Source organism: Miscanthus floridulus, chromosome 16, assembly GCF_019320115.1.
Source record: "Miscanthus floridulus cultivar M001 chromosome 16, ASM1932011v1, whole genome shotgun sequence".
Taxonomy (NCBI): domain Eukaryota; kingdom Viridiplantae; phylum Streptophyta; class Magnoliopsida; order Poales; family Poaceae; genus Miscanthus; species Miscanthus floridulus.
This window is the reverse complement of record NC_089595.1, coordinates 48049621-48069085: the sequence shown is the minus strand read 5'-3', so window position 1 is coordinate 48069085 and position 19465 is coordinate 48049621. Positions and strand designations below refer to the sequence as shown.

At 41.3% G+C, this 19465-nt stretch overlaps 1 protein-coding gene across 1 annotated transcript; it reads right to left on the bottom strand.

The window, feature by feature from the left end:
• Nucleotides 1-8437: 8437 nt before the first annotated feature.
• On the bottom strand, nucleotides 8438-15436 carry LOC136512275 (uncharacterized). The gene is made up of 9 exons (XM_066506246.1): nucleotides 15321-15436; nucleotides 15095-15210; nucleotides 14213-15017; nucleotides 13121-13852; nucleotides 12803-13024; nucleotides 12437-12532; nucleotides 12155-12349; nucleotides 11250-11363; nucleotides 8438-9340 (listed from the first exon to the last, which is right to left on the bottom strand). The coding sequence occupies exons 1-9, from the start codon at nucleotides 15378-15380 to the stop codon at nucleotides 9080-9082; spliced, it is 2601 nt and encodes an 866-aa protein (XP_066362343.1). The 5' UTR covers nucleotides 15381-15436; the 3' UTR covers nucleotides 8438-9079.
• Nucleotides 15437-19465: the final 4029 nt, after the last annotated feature.

The window sequence follows — 19465 nt, the reverse complement described above, 5'->3', positions numbered from 1 at the left end:
ATGGAAAGTTATTTATGTGAATGATTTATAGGACTATATAAGCTAAAGTATCATCCTAAACCAAAGCAGGTGCGAGTGCTTCATTAAAGTGTGCCCATCTCCTCTAGTTCATGACTTATATATGTTTGGCACATGGTTTCTGTTTGTGATTAGTTTTCTTGATTTATGAAAGTCTTCACGTTTCTTTGGTAGAATGAATGTTGTCAACTTGGAGTTAGGGTTTTTAATGGTCACTACTTAAGATTGAGTTGACCTAAACCACATTGTTCTTCTTTAACAATTTTGTTTTCGTTCCTTCGTATTTTTTTGAGTTATCTTTTTACACTAATATTTACTTAATACTACGTTAACCAAGTTAATATAGGCCTGTTTTGTGTTAATGTTTTTTCTAACACTAATCTTTTCATAATAATCTATATTTCATTGCTTTTATCAGTAATCAATAGTGCAAAACTGCATTCTAAACATGGGAACTTTTTTAACACCATATTCAAAGAGGGCATGATGTTGGATGTCTTACACTTCTTTAAAGAAGTCTTTGCACATATGTTGACTATACATTATTATGAAACAGATGCTCATTTGTGGCCGGAAAGGACTGAGGAAACAAATTTTGGGTCTGTTTGGTTGGCTCCTGGCGCAGGCAGTGTCCCCAGGTGTCTGATTTTGGACGCATGGGGTTGAGATTGTTGCCTGGCAGGGGCTTAACCAAATACGCCCTTTTATGTCCTGATGATTTGTTCATTTAATTTCCTAAAAATCCCAAATGGTGTTGCTATTTGATTGTTTTTTAGTTTTAGGGTGTGTTTGATTTGCAATCAAAACATGTTGTAGCCAAACCTTAGCCTGGCCAAAAGTTTGACATGGCTATCTTTAGCATAGAAAATAAACAGCAGCATACCTAAGTACCTAGCCACCTATGGCATGCCCCAAGTTTGATGATGAAGCAAACTCTGCTACCTTTAGACACATTGAGGGACACATTGAGCTCTGTGGCAAGCTAGTCATCAACCAAACACACCCTCATTCTCACTATATAATCCTTGCTTCATGGCTAATTACCCCCTTGCCAAATTGAAACGAGTATAGCTAGGGGGTAATAAGGAGCGCTGCTGGTGCTTTTTGTTGCCTAGAGTAAACTAGTACACCGAACGAGACAGCACAAACATTTGGGAGAAGAAGCAAAGAACGGGTGGCGACAGAGCTTGAAGCACAAGGGCGTGCACTTTTCAGTACTTTGTTGCGTCTCCCCTTCTCCGTATGTTTCCTCGTCTCCCCACGCGTGCGTGTCTGCCCTGCTTCCTATCCTAGTGCCTCACTCCCACGTAGAATGTAATTCTAAGTACATTGTCACGTTTTAGTCTCTTAAGTTTAACTAATTATAAATAGAAAAATATGTTTATAATAGCAAATAAATACCATTAGATTAATTACGAAGTATATTTTCAGAATAAATTAATTTAAAGTTATAAATATGAATACTATCTACTAGAAACTTGAACAAACATGAATAATTTTTCGTAGCATGTAACTCATATTTGCATTCTTTTCAGGGTAAACAATGCAAAGGGAAGATTCTGTTCTGTGCCCCTTTGTAGTAATGAACTGCACGCGGTGCTGAAATAACGTGCGACGAAGTTGCACTTTGCATGCTATATGCTCTCGTCGTAGGTTGCTCCATCCTCTGCAAAGGCAATGTTACCAAAAAAATCAAACAGCTAGTACTGCATACTACGTAGTAGGTGATATACAAGTAGTAGATGTCATCAGTTGTCGCTTAGGCGGCCGAGCCTTTTTCAAGGGGTAATGATAGAGAAATTTTTGTGCATACACCATGCATCTGCCCGGCCACATACGATTTCCATTATGAGTGCTTTGCATTGATATGTTCTAATTACTAGTATTAGTAACGCTTACGCTTTGGTATGTAAGTTACCCCAAAGCCTAAAACTGACCCAGGCAGCATGCGAATGCTTTATTTGCGTCTCACATGACAACATTTACCAAAGATGCAAATAATGTGAGACGCCGGTGACACATCGATCTCGGGGTGGTTGCGCACGTCAAGAACAAGAATCTCTCTAGCGAGAGCCAGATGGATAGCTAAGGCAGACGAGAGGCAGTTGGATCATATGGTGTTGCACGCACGGCACCACCCTTGCATGCATTCATGTATAGCATAGCATGGAATGGAAGGATTCCCAGCCTGTTTGGGAGGCCGTATCATATCGTGGATTATTTACCGTTGGCTGGTTTAATGTGAGAGAAAAATACTGTTCGATCGTTTACGAAGAGGCTGTCCGTCTCCGTGTGTGAACGCGCAGAAAAAGCTGCCAGTGTCCAGCCTTGAACTTGAAAACTGCAGTCGTGCGTTCCAAAAAAGGAGAAAAAACAAAGGGAGGAAAAATAAAAGAGAAGCCTAGAAGCAGAACTGGCCGGAGAATATTCGTGTGTTAGCAGAACTGGCCGGAGAGTTGCGTGCATCGCCCTTTCACAAGTGCAATATATAATGGTCCCATTCGAAGCCAAACGGAGCCAGTGGAGGTTGATGCTACACTACTAAAAACACACCAATGTATCCGCGTGTGCTCTCTGCAATGTGTCGGCTCACTGGTGTACATGATAGTCTATGGTCCGTACGGTAGAGTATATAAGCGCAGCAGGCACTCCGTGGTGACATGAATCGAGGACGACGATCGAGTGCACTTGCTTGGACACACACCCTGCCATGCGCATAGGGGGTGATTGGTTGCTTCGCTGATAGGGAGTCCGGATGGAAAGTCCGTCGATGCATGCTTAAATCGTACGTTCAATTATGTTGGGTTGTCTCTGTTGTTGATCCAATACGAAATGAGATTTTGTTTGGGTGCATGCATGGATAAAGGTATTGAATGTACGACACATGGGCCTCTGTATTATGGGTGCATCGCGTCGTACTGCATCGCGAGAAAAGTAGGAATCGAGGGGTGAAGATGAATGAGACAGAATAAAAAAAATACGAGACAGACATCCAAACACAACCAAATACACTCAACTGTGCTGGGATGAGGCCCCTATACTACACGCCTCGTGAAGAACGGAAGTCGCTAGGCATCCCAGCACCGAGCACGCGCAGTGCCGGCCGGCGACCCGGCGTGGTCGATGTGACGCGTACTGCATGCGTACTGTCCGTGCCGTTGCCCTCTATCGGCCGCCGGCCGTCGTCTCGTCTCGCACCCAGCGATTAAAGAGGGAGGCGGATCGGAGCGGCGGACAAGGACGCGCGGGCGTGGGGTGTCGGGCGCGCCGGCGACACGGCCCCGACCGCGGGATCCGCCGGATGGCGACACGCCCCCACGCGCACGTATCGGTTTCCTACGGCCGCATGGGAAGCCGCTCCCTCCTCGCACGGACTGACAGACAGACGCCTGCTGCCTGCACAGCTACCGTACGTGCGTGTGCTGCTACGAACTCCACTACAGTACTCACTGGAGTAGTATACTCGTACTCCACTACAAAAGCAACACACGCATGCCGCATGGATGTTTTTTTTCCTCAACGCGACTGTCCGCATGGATGTTTTGGGCCAGCCCAACACGATTCACACCAACCCTGTGGACTCCTAGCAACGCCAAATGGTTTTTTTGGGGGCAAAAGTAGCTCAATTGTCAACCGCTTTAATGAACCTCATCCCTCTAAATCTGCCGCATATATCCAAATATATTTTCTGAGGCGAATAAAGGTTATTGTTGAATTAAAGACGGCTGAAAACTAATTAGAGTAGCTTCTGGAAAATATCTGCAGTATATGTAGCAGATCCTCCTGCTTTCTACTCGGGATAGAACTGTAGCTCGAGAAAGAAGGAAGTGGGAGCTCCTACAACTTCTCAAAAATTACAAATCTAAATGAGGAGGTTTTGCTATTGATCTATATCTCTTATAAAGCTAATCCCCACTACAAATATATCTTAACATGCAATTCATACACATCACCCCCAACTAACTATATTCAAATCATCTCCCACAAATAACCATGTAATCCTACTAATTTTCAACTCTAATTGCAAGCTATCCATATGCATCATCTCTACTCAATTTCATTCTAACTTCTTCATAATCCCCTCAACAACACGCGGGGTATCTTCTAATTTCTTTAAAAGATGAGACTCTACAAGATAAGTATCTAGAAATAAGTACATGTCATTCCTAATTAACATCTTTTTGAAGGTTTAGTACAAGATTAACTGATTAATTAGGTTCTTCATTATCTCTCTCTTTGCATGGTTGAGTCAATTATAAATGAAATTAGATCAAATCTTTGAACGTCCTATGTTGAATTTAGTAGGCGAACAAGATCTTACCCTTTAGTGGTCATGTCTTGATTTTTATGGTATCATTTTTTTAATAGGGATTAAGTTTGGGTCTGTCACTAGACCTAGATTTGGAATTATTTTGTTAGTCAATTATTAGTTTTTGAAAGGAGATTGAGTTTGAATCAACAATGGGATGAATATGATTTTTTGCCAATTATTTGCTTTCAGTCTGTTGATTACAATAAAGTGATTCTCTCCTGACCTCTAGCATTGAAATGTCACGTAGATTGCATATGAAATAGGTTTTCTATTGGAACAAAACCACCCCTTACTTATTGGAGAACGTCTTGGTTGATTGAGAGATCCATCTAGCTGCTCAGGTTGCTCCAGAGTTTGTGGCGTAAATTAACATCGACAGCTTCCGTGATTCAATCGCATATTCCTATTTATATATTTCAGTCTTCGGTTCACAGGTTCACCTCTTGCATCCATGATCATAATTACACGACCATTTTCGATTCAGAGGTTGAAGAAACAAATGGCTCGATGCTGATGATAAATGGAATAGGACGTGATTGCTGATGCTACAACATATAAACATGACATGTTATCATGATCTATTAGAGAGAACAAATTTTACGGGAGACGCGATTAAAAAATATATATGTTTTCAGCCACAACAATATATATAGGAATCGATAGTAGCTTGTTCTGTAGGAAAGGAAAAGACCTGCCTTTTCAGCATGTCTAATCCACTTTCATCAGCAGCGAAATGTCGGTGAGGGCATCTATTAATAGGAAAAATCTACTTTATATTCAGCGTTCACAATGGACACATGTTCACAAATCACAATGGTCAGCTTAGCTCGACCTCTAGCTTAGAGACGGTAAAAAGCTGAGGTTCCTTCAAAAGATTAAAGCGCATTTGATCAAGTCTCCGGCTACATTATTTGCCATGGAATCTGACTGAACTTTCAGATAAACTCGGCCTATATCTACCTCAATGCAACCAGAAATGAGTAGATGCAATCGAGATGAAATATTCGAGCTACAAATGCTGGGAGAAAGTTATTGTAATGGGACTGGAATATTTGTAGACCATCAACTCATCTAGGAGATGAGCTAGCTAGTGTGTTACAGGTATTAGAGCACTTTTTGCTGAAACCAGAAAAACACTGAACAAAGAGGAAAAGCTGAGAGCTATGTAGGAAAAAAAAAACAGAGAGATAAGGAGAAGATCTGATTTGCACATGTACTTCGATTGACAAGCAAAAACATTTGCACCCCAATGGCGTGCCCCCACCCTATGACCTAGCTAGGTTCCAACAAGCTCGGGTCATCACCGTTAAATATGAACAAGTGGTGAAGCATCTGCTATGTAGACTAAGAGTAATCTAGAGCGGAATTATTTGATGGGATGTGAGTGCAAAATGTAGATATGAGATTTGCATTTAAAATAATTAACGCAGAGTTAATGGAGAAGTCAAATCTTAATTTATGTTGTTGTAGTTAGCGTTGGGATTCATGCAATGGAACTTCCCAAAAGATGATCAGTAATATGTGTAAGATTATATACATTAGTTCAAAGTGATGTTATTAGATTTATGACGGAATGTAATTTCATAATACAAATACTTTTTGTAAAATAGTGGTCAAAGTTTAGAAATCAGCCACATCACAGATATTTCAGTTATTGTACTAGTCTTAATTCTTCGATATACTATACATGTCAAAGTGTCCAGAGCATATAATCAGAAAGATTAACTAGGGGGTGGAAATGGATGTCCAGTTATCCATTTTGTTCAAATTTGTATCTGATAAAATTTGAATATGGATATCCATATTTGCATTTGTTTATGATATGGATGCTAAAATAGATGTATCCAAATCCACTAGCGGCTGATGCTCGATGGACTCGATGGGCTTGGCGGGCTTGACAAGCTTGGGGGCTTTTTTGTTTTTTTTATTTTTACTACCGGTTTGTATAACCAACCGACGATGATAATGATTTTCACCGCTAGTCCAAAACCGGCGCTAATAATCGATATTAACACCAGTGACTTTCACCACCGAGGGCGAAACCGATGGTGATGGCTTCTTTAGAGGCGACGATGATGACATATCTGTACTGATAATGAAAACTTATATGGAATTTTTAGTGGTGTTATATGCTTTACGTTTTGTGCCCCTATACTAATACTCCATTGCAAATTGTAAATTGTTGTGGCTTTTCTAGCTACATAGTTTTTACTATGCATCGAGACACAATATATATTTAGGTGTGTAGCAAAAGCTATGTCCCTAAAATAGCCCGAAGGAATTTAAATGGCGGGAGTAGATATTAATGCTTAATTGGGAAAATATGTAGTAGACGTGCTACTAGATAGTTAGATAAAAACATGAAGACCAATTCAAACCACGTACGTGTTTCTCTTGTCTTTTCATTCGTCAAAAGTACCTATTTACTCCGATCCTTTCTCGTGGTTTGTCGCCAGAGATCAATTACATGCGCCGGGGCCAAGTTAGATTAACATCAAGCAACGTAAGTACACAAACAAGCTTGTTAAACCTATTTGTCGAGCTCAAGCCCCTTGCAAATTACGTGGTTAATAGACTGAAAGAGGCAACTAACTGGGACGTTTTGTAGCCAGTGTGCATCTAGTTCTAGGGGCCGGGTGTTTAGACAACTGGACTTTCGGAAGAAGGGCAAAGCGTCATCTGTCTGGCGCTGTTGTGCCCCTGGTGACGGTGCTCGTGCTCTGGCCAAAACAGCACTGCTAGTCACGCAACAAGCGCACGTACTCGATCCATGGCCCATGGGAATGCAGTGACCGCCGACAAAGGCAGAGAGCGAGGTCATGGACCCTCCGGCGAAAACCTGTTCCCGGAGAAAACCTGGCCATCATAACCCGACGCGAGCTGGCTGGCCACCACCCACGCCAGTCGCCGTCGCCGTCGCGCCCGTCTGCCGTCATCGCCTCCATCCCTTACCAGTGCCCGGGCACAGCACGATTTCGGAGCGGCTCACTCCGGCCTGGCACGTTCAGGGAAACCACCGCCGTGGACTCACCGGCCAACCTCGTGCGCCGTGTCACGGCACGATGAGCACGCACTTTCGCCGTGTCACATTCCCAGCTCACACAGGAAAGGGAAATGGCTCTCGCCACGGTCGGTTTAGCTGCTAGGCCCGGCCGTCTCCTTGTGCCGGCGGTTGACACATTTCGGGCTCAGGCAAGCCGCCGCGGTGCGTTCGCCACACCACAGTGCAGTGCTGGTCCATAGCCCCCCGTTCCATCAGGTAAAAAGGAGGCCTCACATCGTACACCATCACCACTTTGGCTAGTGCACCCCAGCAGCACCTGGGGTACTTGCAACTGCGAAAGGGAACCCCGGTAAAGCGGCACCACAGCTAGAGCTAGCTGATGCGCAACGCTTCAGGCCCTAAGGTCTAGCTAGCTGCAAAAGATGCTGAGGATTTGACAGATTTACCGGTGCAAAGCGCAAATCGGTCTAGCAAAAACCGTTGATTCTGGGGGGTCGATTATTTGACTATTGCCCACAATAACCTGATGAAAGCGAAGTTGGGTTTGGGTTTGAGCCATACGACCTCGCCACAAAGCAAGCATTGCTCAGAAGTTTAGCATGGGAGGGGCAAAGAACCAAGCACCGGAAGGAAAAAAAGGCACAGAAAAGCAAAGGCCTCAATGGATGGACATGACCCCTCCTGCTGCCTTAGCCTGAGAACTCGACTTCCATCATCTACTACTCGCAATTGCTTCGGCCAGAAAAGCCACCGCTTTACCTGATCTCTCCCGATCATGGCAGACATCTCACATCTCATCCCTGCCGCCATGTGCCAGGGCTGGGGCTAAACCGGTGAGAGCGCTCCACCGTTGCGAGCATACCATATTACCATGATTGAAGCTCACGACTTCTACCAGTTTACCACCACAGAAAAGAGAACCCATACCTGTGATTTTTGCATGGGCGACCTGAAAGCTCACTTCCACCTTAGGTTGGTTGCAAGTGGGCGATGGGGCTTGACATGAAAGAACCTGAGACAGACTAGACAGGCTTGCATGTCACACTGACAGACCCAGGGGCCCAAAGTACTATATCAACACTTTATTGAAGTTTAAGATCTGAGCAATGGTGTAGCATCCAGATTTCAAAAGAAAGATAACCTTGTTTACAGAATACTATAAATCTTTAAACGGTACCTGACTTGATCACTGATATCGTTAACGTACACACAAAATCGATCTATCAGGAAGTAGCAATACGCATCGTTGGTTCAATGATGAGGTTGCTACATCACCTTCAGAACAACCACAGCAAAGAGCATCTTGTGTAGCCCAGCCTATCACAGGCTAACAACAGAAGTAATGACAGTACAGAGGAAGAGAAATACAGTTTCTGTCAAGAAAAGTATAATGATTGAAACAAGACGAGCTCATTAAGTTACAAGAGAAGCGGAAACCCTCTATCAACAACAATTTGCTAAATAGTTTGGTTACAGCTTACACATTATAAGCAATCCATTCATGCCACCTGCGCTCTGATAATCCTTTCATGTCATTTCCAGAACTTTTAATTGCACAAGTGGCTTTCTATAAGGCTTCGGCAGTGTGTCAATTCACAGCAGATAGGCTTTGTTGTCAAACGGTTACATGAATAAAGGCCTAATCAAAAGTGAAACAAACTCTAGCACTAAAATGAAAAGGGGGAAGGACAAGGAAGCTGACTAGGGCCCAAAATTTCGTCCGCATCAGAACATTGAGGCCTCATTCACCTCCATTTGTCTCTCAACTCCTTTTTCTCAGACCAAATCCAAGTAACAATAATGGCACCAACCAAGACTGCAATTGTGATTAGAAGCAGCGCATAGCTGAATTCATCGGTGAGGGAATCATAGGTTCTTGACGGAGCAAGCTGGGTGTAGAATAGATCAACACCATATGTGAAAACAAGAGTAGTGGACTCCAACTTTGCAGGAATAGAAACAATTCCTCGCAGGGCCTCCACTTGATGAGAGTGCGTCACAAAGGACTGAAGGGGAAACAATGAGAAAAGTGTGAATCACCCATTAGCAGAAGCTAAATTAAACAAACGAAAATAAAATGAATGTCTCATAAATATTGCCGGTATCAGCAAACCACCACACAAATCAAACCAAAGTTATTTATTATTCCATTTTATACCTTTAATAGACATCTAACTATTAGTTGAATTTGACATAGCAAGGTTTCATTACTTAGTTCCCTTAGGTGTATATGAGGTATTTGTAGTTCAGAAACTATTTCATTGATAATGGTCTGATGGCAACGGGCCGGGTGAAGCATCTGTTAAGGTATAATAGTCAAAGGACATTAGTGCAATCTCTCTAGTCTAGGGTTACGTCTTGTGTCTCCCATGTACTCTATGTATTGTCCCACCTTCAGTTGAGTCCTCCTTTATTATTCGTAACAGCATCCACAGACCCACCCCCAAAACCCGACAGGAAAGCTTGATATTATTACAAGGGATTTGCTACCAAATAAAAAAGAAGAGTTACAACCAACTAGTAGTGCTCCCAGATAAAAATTGAAGCACGAGCAAGGAGTAGCACAGAGACATGCAAGGTCGCAAGGAAGCAGATGAATAGATAGATTGAAGGGATAGTGCTAGAACATGAAAGGAGTAGCACAGAGACACATGCAGCAGGCAGTGTGCTGCACCTGTGCAGCTATGCCTGCACAGGATTCCTGTTCACCTATGCGGCAGCGCAGCAGCAGGCAGCGGTGCTGCGCCCATGCAGGATCGAGCGGCGACGAGCAGGGGAGTACGTGAGGTCGCGAGCGCATGCCGAACGGAGGTGCTGGCGCGTCCTGTACTCCCGTGCGGCGTCACAGTAGCTGCTGTTTATATACCTAGGGTTACTCTTGGGCTGGGCCTTATTACATGGCTGTTAAAATTTTGGGTCCCCGTGAAGCACCCGTGGGAGAAATCACAGACCTGACCCCGCCCCCGCCCCCGCCTCCACCCCCACCGGGTCCAAAACCCGCGGGGACCCGCCCCGTTGCCAAGTTACTCTGTCATCCCTATTGAAAGGGGCAGCCTTGTATCCATCACACAAATCAAACCAAAAGTTGTCTATTATTCCATTTTATACCTTTCATAGACATCTAACTATTAGTTGAATTTGACATGGCAAGGGTTCATTACTTTCCCTTCGGTGTATTTGAGGTATTTGTAGTTCGGAAATTATTTCATTGATGATGGTCTGTGTCATCCCAATTGAAAGTGGCAGCATTGTATCCATCAGGAGTCACACAAACAATTACTATATCCCCCCTCTAAAAATATCTCATCCCAACCTTTTTCTTGCTCTCTCCTACCAATGTCCAAATCTTCGGATAACCATTGTTAGTTATGTTTCACAAAAATAAAATACATGTGCTGCATTTTATGAATATAAGCATTTTTCGAACCATCCGCTACTAATGCTAGATATCTGAGTCGTTGTTAGAAAAAAATGCAAGAAGTTATGGAACTTTTCAGAAACAATATGTTTCTAATTTTACTAAAAGCCAGATCCATCACCAAAGAATGCATAAACAACTTAAATGTTCTGTTGAAGCTAGTTACAGTATCCCAGTCAAATTACAGAATGATGAAAACACCGCAGTATACACATGTTAAGCATTCCTGTACTTGAAGCAATATAGTTTGAATGTACTAAGAAATTAATCCTGTACTTGAAACAAGTACCATAACTCAGATTTGCAACTTGCATCATAGGTCCTTGACTATTAAAAACATATGCCGCCATTTTAATCATATGAATAATAACGAAAAGAATCCAAATGTAACACCTATTTACGATTTCTCCTTTTTGCAATACAAGATCATGGCAAAATATCCACAATTAAATATTGTACAGGGAAGATGTATGGAACATCAAGACCGAAACAAATACCTGGGGTATTATAGGCAAAGAATCTGTTAATGGTATAATGCCCTCTTCTTTTTCTTGTTGTGTCGGGTTCACTGAACGACGCGGATCAAGATAGCGCTTATCAAGTGCCAAAACCTGCCATATGATTGAGAAGAATGTCAATCTAGCATTATTTACCCATATAAATGACAATTAACCCTCCACATTAATTAATTAATCTAAAAACAGTGCAACCCATTTATATACAATATAATGTTGACCAAACAAATAGGCCCCACTAATTTTAAATGGCTTGACCTATGATGCATAGGTCTCCTTACAGTTGAAATCTATGGTCAACTGATATTAAGCTTGAGCAGACAAGTGGAGCTATGTTGGAACCAATCCTGATGCCCATGTCAGTGCTACCTCCATGTTGTACGAATGGTAATTAGTACATAATCACCAAGCAAGGAGTTAACAGCAAAATATTCATTTCACTAATGCATCCGTATGAGCTCAGATAGGTTGATCTAATCCAGCTAAGCAGCAGCAGTATATGGGAAAAGGCTCCACCTTACAGAACTCGGAAGAATAAATTCTATTCCAGTGCCACTGAATGAGCACTTGAGGTCGAGCTGTATAGACATGTTAAAATGCTGATTGAATTGCTATGGAGCAGTAGACTAGGAAATTCCTATGCATTTCAAGCCTACAGTAATAGATATTAATAAAACAATTTTCAAACAAAATTGAACCTGCTTGCATCGGTAACTCGAATGCCCAAAGTTTATCCTCAAAAGCTGTCAGTTTACCTTACACATTTTTTTAAAAAAAAAGAAAGGCAGCACAGAATAGTGGCTAATAAACAAATAAAAATAGAAATAGTAGCACACATTATACTGCTCTATTGTACACTGGAAAAGTAAGAAATAGAGACAACAGACCTGGTCACCAATAGTACCAATCAGAAGCTGCTTGGAAGTGATCCCCTTAGCCGTTTGTGTAACTGCCATTGCATTTACTGAATGGGTGAAAAAGAATGACTGGGATTTTACTGCCACCTCAGGGCGCGCATAAGATGTAATTGGTGCCGAAAGATTATGCTTCCCAAGTATGAGCTTCATGACATCTTTATTGTCCTGCATAAAATACTTAGTGCACTTAATATTACTACCACCATCATAACAAAAAATAAGTGTACATAATTAAGACAGCATAAGTCATACCGCCCTAGATTCATCATATATCTCAATCACCGCCATTTCAAATCTGTGAGCTCGCAGATTAAAATAATGATAGACAACCCAGTTCTCGCTCAAAACCTAGAAGAAGCATTAATCATGTTATAAGCAGAGAACCTTTTACAATCAGAAGTGATGAAATGCACAAAATCATTCTGGATCCATAGCTTTGTTGAGATAAATTTATTCTGAACCAACATATTAACAGCATATGATTGTGCGTGTTTCAAAACTCCATTGTGCCATGCAAGCAAGTTTGGTATGCATATATTAAGAGCCAAATGGGCCATCACTGGAAACAGGGACTGCAAGTGCAAGTGGCAAAAGACTAGTAGATACAGATATACTTACTGCATGTACAGGGCCTTGTGCACCATGATGAGTCACACGATGGAGTATGCGTCCAGTGACTGCATCAATAAGATATGCAACAAGTGAAGCTTCTTCAGGTAGCGCAGATCCAATATCACCAGCAGCTTTAGGAGACAAAGTAGCAACAAAAACTAAATTCTTTGACAAGTACTTGTACATCACATCATGATCACCAATTATCTTAGCTTGGGTATGAACAACCTTCAAATAAGAAAATGAGACAGATAAAATATTATTTTGTAGTTAGTTTTAAGTTACAAGATATTCCATGAATAAAGAAGTAGATAATGAACAGACCTCATTCATCTTTCGCGTTTCAGAGATAGCAATCCTTTCAGAATCAGAAGGAAAGATGATGGACCATAACTCCTTCATACTGAAGCAGTACTCGTCACCCAAATTGAGACCACATGACTTCTGTAATGAATACCCTTTAATAACATTTGCCTGAATATCTACAGAGTAGAAATACAGGTTTGACATTTCATGAAGAAATACATTGAGGGCGTCTGGAGATTTCGGATATAAATGAGCATTGGAATTGGAATCAACAATCAGATGAAGTCGCTGCTCTGATGAATCCTTCAGTGTCAAGGGGATAATTTGGACAACAGAATGGTCAAGTTTCATAGAGTTCAGTTCTTCTCCAGAGTATGAATCAAGAATAGAGAATACACCAGGAGTTGAAGATTCTGCTCCAGATTTGCCAACAACAAGTACAGATGGGTTTTCACGCATCACACTGTGATGCGGGACCTGCCATTGGTATATCCTTAATGCAGAAGGCATTCCACCAAATCTGGAGGCACGAAGAGATGGCAGCAAGTTTGACCAGATAACGCGTCCATCTCCAGTGTGCAGAGCCATCACTTTGCCAGCCTTTGTCAATACAACAAGGAGTTTGCGAAATCCATTATGGTCTCTTGTCATCTTGTTTTTCTCAGAGCTTTTTAGTCTCAATGCTTGGATTGCAGCAACTTCATCAGCATTAGCAAGCATTAGAGTTCCTTTGAGTTTCAGCATGTGTCCCTATGTAAGAATCACGAGTATCATAAGCTAATTCTGAGAAGAACATCCAATAAAATGACGGGCCACACGCAAGAAAACATGAATGAATAATTGAATACCATTGTATCACCTCATGATAACAATAAAAAATCTTAGATCGACACTGACAAATTTCTTAGCACATTCTAACACATTAGCTACAAGTAACTTGTGCACCAAACATACAAGCAAGCCATTAAATTGTAGGGAATTTGAGAAAGATCTTAAATTCACCATAATGTTGGAGCCTTCAGATTCTCTAATAAATTTTCCAAAATAACATTTATCTAAAGCATTTCCGAATAATGAATAACTAAATAAACAGCAGTTTCTGTAGGTTACCTTAAGCCACTCAAAGAGATTGTGTTCCACATCGGCAACTGATACACCATCCTTCTCAACAGGCAATTCTGATGTTGTTACATCAACAATTGAAGCCAGCCCATCCTCTCTGCTCCAAACAACCTCACCTTGTTGAATTAACAAGAGTGAATGATCCTCCATTACAACCAAAGCTCGAAAACCATGAGATTTGTCAGTTCGAATATAACTATTCAAGAAGACCTTCTCAACATTGCCCCTGTTTTGGTCTATATTAACCTTTTCTCTAATAATTTCACTGCTTAGATCACTCGTAAATTTTACGATAAACTCAATTTCGGAACCCAAATGTTGCACAACGGCAAAAGCTTCGTCTTTTTCTGTAATAGTCAGGGAATCACTCACTGCAGCTGGCTGGTCAAATCTCTGAAGTACTTCCAATCCATCAATACCTTTGAGCTTCAGAAGGGAAATAGAAGATGATGTTTGCAAAGATATGACGCCATTGGACAAAGATTGAATCTTGAATGATCCTGATAAGTCTTGAACAAGATCTGAAACATGCACCTTGTTATAGCTAATTCTCTCACCCTTGAATTCAATAAGTAACAGACTTGATCTGGCCTTATCTAATGCTACCAACACATTATCAGAACCAAGTACTGTTTCACCACATAATCCACCAGGGAGTGACTCTTGGATATCCTTTAGTATCTCTCCAGTTTTAGCACTCAAGTGATACAAAGCTAGCTTCGAGGAACCAGCAAGTCCTAAAGCATATACAACATCATTTTCAGGTGATTGGAGAATCCGCTTGATTTCCAAGCTGCAAGGTTGTTAAAGTTAGGTTCGTATCATATTCCCAATGCCCTGAACAAGACAACAGAGCAGAATAATACATACCCATCAATAGAAAACTCCTTTTCCCATGAAATTGCCCCATCAATGCTTGATACAGCATAAATCCATCGTCCGGCTGAAACTAAAACCAAGTTGTCCTTGGCCACTTTATTGTTTGACTGCAAAGAATAAAGGCCCATCACTCAAGAAAAGTACTATAGGAAACATCACAATTGCATTATCAACATATGATTTCTCAGAAAATAGAAAATGCACTGTGCGCACAGACCATAACATGCAACTGCGGATCTGATGCTGCGGAAGTTCGAAGGTTAGTTTCCCAGATCATCTGTCCATCTGGAAGATTCCATGCCCTTAATATAGTTCCTCCCGAAGAAAGAGTTAGAACATCTGAGAGAAGACATGCCAAAAATTAGATTGTCGTAAACATATGCGGAAAAATAAAAAAGAAAAATCAACAAAAAGGTGCCGCTATCTCCCATAGATAAAATATTTATCAACTACAAAGTTATAGATCGTATTGATAACTGCAACTTTGTATAACGTCAACATCCAAGGCTCAATAATTTTAAAGTTTGAAACTCAAAATCTGCGAATTTAAAATAAGTTTTGACACTAATTTGAAATTAAAAAAACTTGTCAATTATAAAGTTGTAGGTCTGATTGAGCTCTATAGTTGTTGATATAAAATTTGTTTTCACCTGACTTTATATGCAAAAGTTATGATTTTTAGATAAGAAGGGTTGTGCCATAACAGGGGCATTTTGATCACAGAAACTATCTTATCAGTTAAACACAATAAACCCTAGAGTTACTATTACAACAAAACTCTGCATAAAAGCATGTGATTTTATATGTTCACCGTGTAGGTTTAGTCATGATGAGTTCAACAAAAGTAGATTTGGTGTTTACGATTTTTATTTGACTCATGTGAATAGTGTGAACAGTAGTTTAGAAATTAATCAAATCAATGGGTCAGTGAATAGTAGCACTATTTGAGCGAACACGCGTCCGTGCTCTCGGTCCGAAACAGCAGCATGTTACCAGTTTTGACCCTGATCTCGGCATATTCTGAGTAGATTTGCAGCCCGTTCGACTGGTACACAAAACTACCGTGTACCGACTGGTTTCAATTGATTCAATAGTATTCTGTGAAAGAAAATAAGCTAAGCTAAAAACAAGCGAAACAAGTCGAGCCGAACAGGCTTTTGGTTTCGAAACCCAATACAAAATATCTTCACCGTAGTATGATCCGCAACTTTACTTAAGGGTGGAAAGTCATTAGTGGCATTGTTTAGCGGGTAATTAAGCTCAGAGTTTCGATTGTCAAGCTGGTACTCAGCCCATGAACCAGAGTTAGGACATGTTTATCTTTAGTTAAAATAAGCTTAACTTTTAGTTAAAACAAGCTTAACTTTTAGTGGCTTAAGTTAGGTGATTATTCCTACTTACCTCTCATGGTTTAGAAAATCTAAATAGATTTGCTGGTTGTGACCATTGTCGACTTGCACTAGCTTATGGAAAGTTATTTATGTGAATGATTTATAGGACTATATAAGCTAAAGTATCATCCTAAACCAAAGCAGGTGCGAGTGCTTCATTAAAGTGTGCCCATCTCCTCTAGTTCATGACTTATATATGTTTGGCACATGGTTTCTGTTTGTGATTAGTTTTCTTGATTTATGAAAGTCTTCACGTTTCTTTGGTAGAATGAATGTTGTCAACTTGGAGTTAGGGTTTTTAATGGTCACTACTTAAGATTGAGTTGACCTAAACCACATTGTTCTTCTTTAACAATTTTGTTTCGTTCCTTCGTTTTTTCGAGTTATTTTTTCACTAATATTTTACTTAATACTACGTTAACCAAGTTAATATAGGCCTGTTTGTGTTAATGTTTTTCTAACATCAATCTTTTCATAATAATCTATATTTCATTGCTTTTATCAGTAATCAATAGTGCAAAACTGCATTCTAAACATGGGAACTTTTTTAACACCATATTCAAAGAGGGCATGATGTTGGATGTCTTACACTTCTTTAAAGAAGTCTTTGCACATATGTTGACTATACATTATTATGAAACAGATGCTCATTTGTGGCCGGAAAGGACTGAGGAAACAAATTTTGGGTCTGTTTGGTTGGCTCCTGGCGCAGGCAGTGTCCCCAGGTGTCTGATTTTGGACGCATGGGGTTGAGATTGTTGCCTGGCAGGGGCTTAACCAAATACGCCCTTTTATGTCCTGATGATTTGTTCATTTAATTTCCTAAAAATCCCAAATGGTGTTGCTATTTGATTGTTTTTTAGTTTTAGGGTGTGTTTGATTTGCAATCAAAACATGTTGTAGCCAAACCTTAGCCTGGCCAAAAGTTTGACATGGCTATCTTTAGCATAGAAAATAAACAGCAGCATACCTAAGTACCTAGCCACCTATGGCATGCCCCAAGTTTGATGATGAAGCAAACTCTGCTACCTTTAGACACATTGAGGGACACATTGAGCTCTGTGGCAAGCTAGTCATCAACCAAACACACCCTCATTCTCACTATATAATCCTTGCTTCATGGCTAATTACCCCCTTGCCAAATTGAAACGAGTATAGCTAGGGGGTAATAAGGAGCGCTGCTGGTGCTTTTTGTTGCCTAGAGTAAACTAGTACACCGAACGAGACAGCACAAACATTTGGGAGAAGAAGCAAAGAACGGGTGGCGACAGAGCTTGAAGCACAAGGGCGTGCACTTTTCAGTACTTTGTTGCGTCTCCCCTTCTCCGTATGTTTCCTCGTCTCCCCACGCGTGCGTGTCTGCCCTGCTTCCTATCCTAGTGCCTCACTCCCACGTAGAATGTAATTCTAAGTACATTGTCACGTTTTAGTCTCTTAAGTTTAACTAATTATAAATAGAAAAATATGTTTATAATAGCAAATAAATACCATTAGATTAATTACGAAGTATATTTTCAGAATAAATTAATTTAAAGTTATAAATATGAATACTATCTACTAGAAACTTGAACAAACATGAATAATTTTTCGTAGCATGTAACTCATATTTGCATTCTTTTCAGGGTAAACAATGCAAAGGGAAGATTCTGTTCTGTGCCCCTTTGTAGTAATGAACTGCACGCGGTGCTGAAATAACGTGCGACGAAGTTGCACTTTGCATGCTATATGCTCTCGTCGTAGGTTGCTCCATCCTCTGCAAAGGCAATGTTACCAAAAAAATCAAACAGCTAGTACTGCATACTACGTAGTAGGTGATATACAAGTAGTAGATGTCATCAGTTGTCGCTTAGGCGGCCGAGCCTTTTTCAAGGGGTAATGATAGAGAAATTTTTGTGCATACACCATGCATCTGCCCGGCCACATACGATTTCCATTATGAGTGCTTTGCATTGATATGTTCTAATTACTAGTATTAGTAACGCTTACGCTTTGGTATGTAAGTTACCCCAAAGCCTAAAACTGACCCAGGCAGCATGCGAATGCTTTATTTGCGTCTCACATGACAACATTTACCAAAGATGCAAATAATGTGAGACGCCGGTGACACATCGATCTCGGGGTGGTTGCGCACGTCAAGAACAAGAATCTCTCTAGCGAGAGCCAGATGGATAGCTAAGGCAGACGAGAGGCAGTTGGATCATATGGTGTTGCACGCACGGCACCACCCTTGCATGCATTCATGTATAGCATAGCATGGAATGGAAGGATTCCCAGCCTGTTTGGGAGGCCGTATCATATCGTGGATTATTTACCGTTGGCTGGTTTAATGTGAGAGAAAAATACTGTTCGATCGTTTACGAAGAGGCTGTCCGTCTCCGTGTGTGAACGCGCAGAAAAAGCTGCCAGTGTCCAGCCTTGAACTTGAAAACTGCAGTCGTGCGTTCCAAAAAAGGAGAAAAAACAAAGGGAGGAAAAATAAAAGAGAAGCCTAGAAGCAGAACTGGCCGGAGAATATTCGTGTGTTAGCAGAACTGGCCGGAGAGTTGCGTGCATCGCCCTTTCACAAGTGCAATATATAATGGTCCCATTCGAAGCCAAACGGAGCCAGTGGAGGTTGATGCTACACTACTAAAAACACCAATGTATCCGCGTGTGCTCTCTGCAATGTGTCGGCTCACTGGTGTACATGATAGTCTATGGTCCGTACGGTAGAGTATATAAGCGCAGCAGGCACTCCGTGGTGACATGAATCGAGGACGACGATCGAGTGCACTTGCTTGGACACACACCCTGCCATGCGCATAGGGGGTGATTGGTTGCTTCGCTGATAGGGAGTCCGGATGGAAAGTCCGTCGATGCATGCTTAAATCGTACGTTCAATTATGTTGGGTTGTCTCTGTTGTTGATCCAATACGAAATGAGATTTTGTTTGGGTGCATGCATGGATAAAGGTATTGAATGTACGACACAT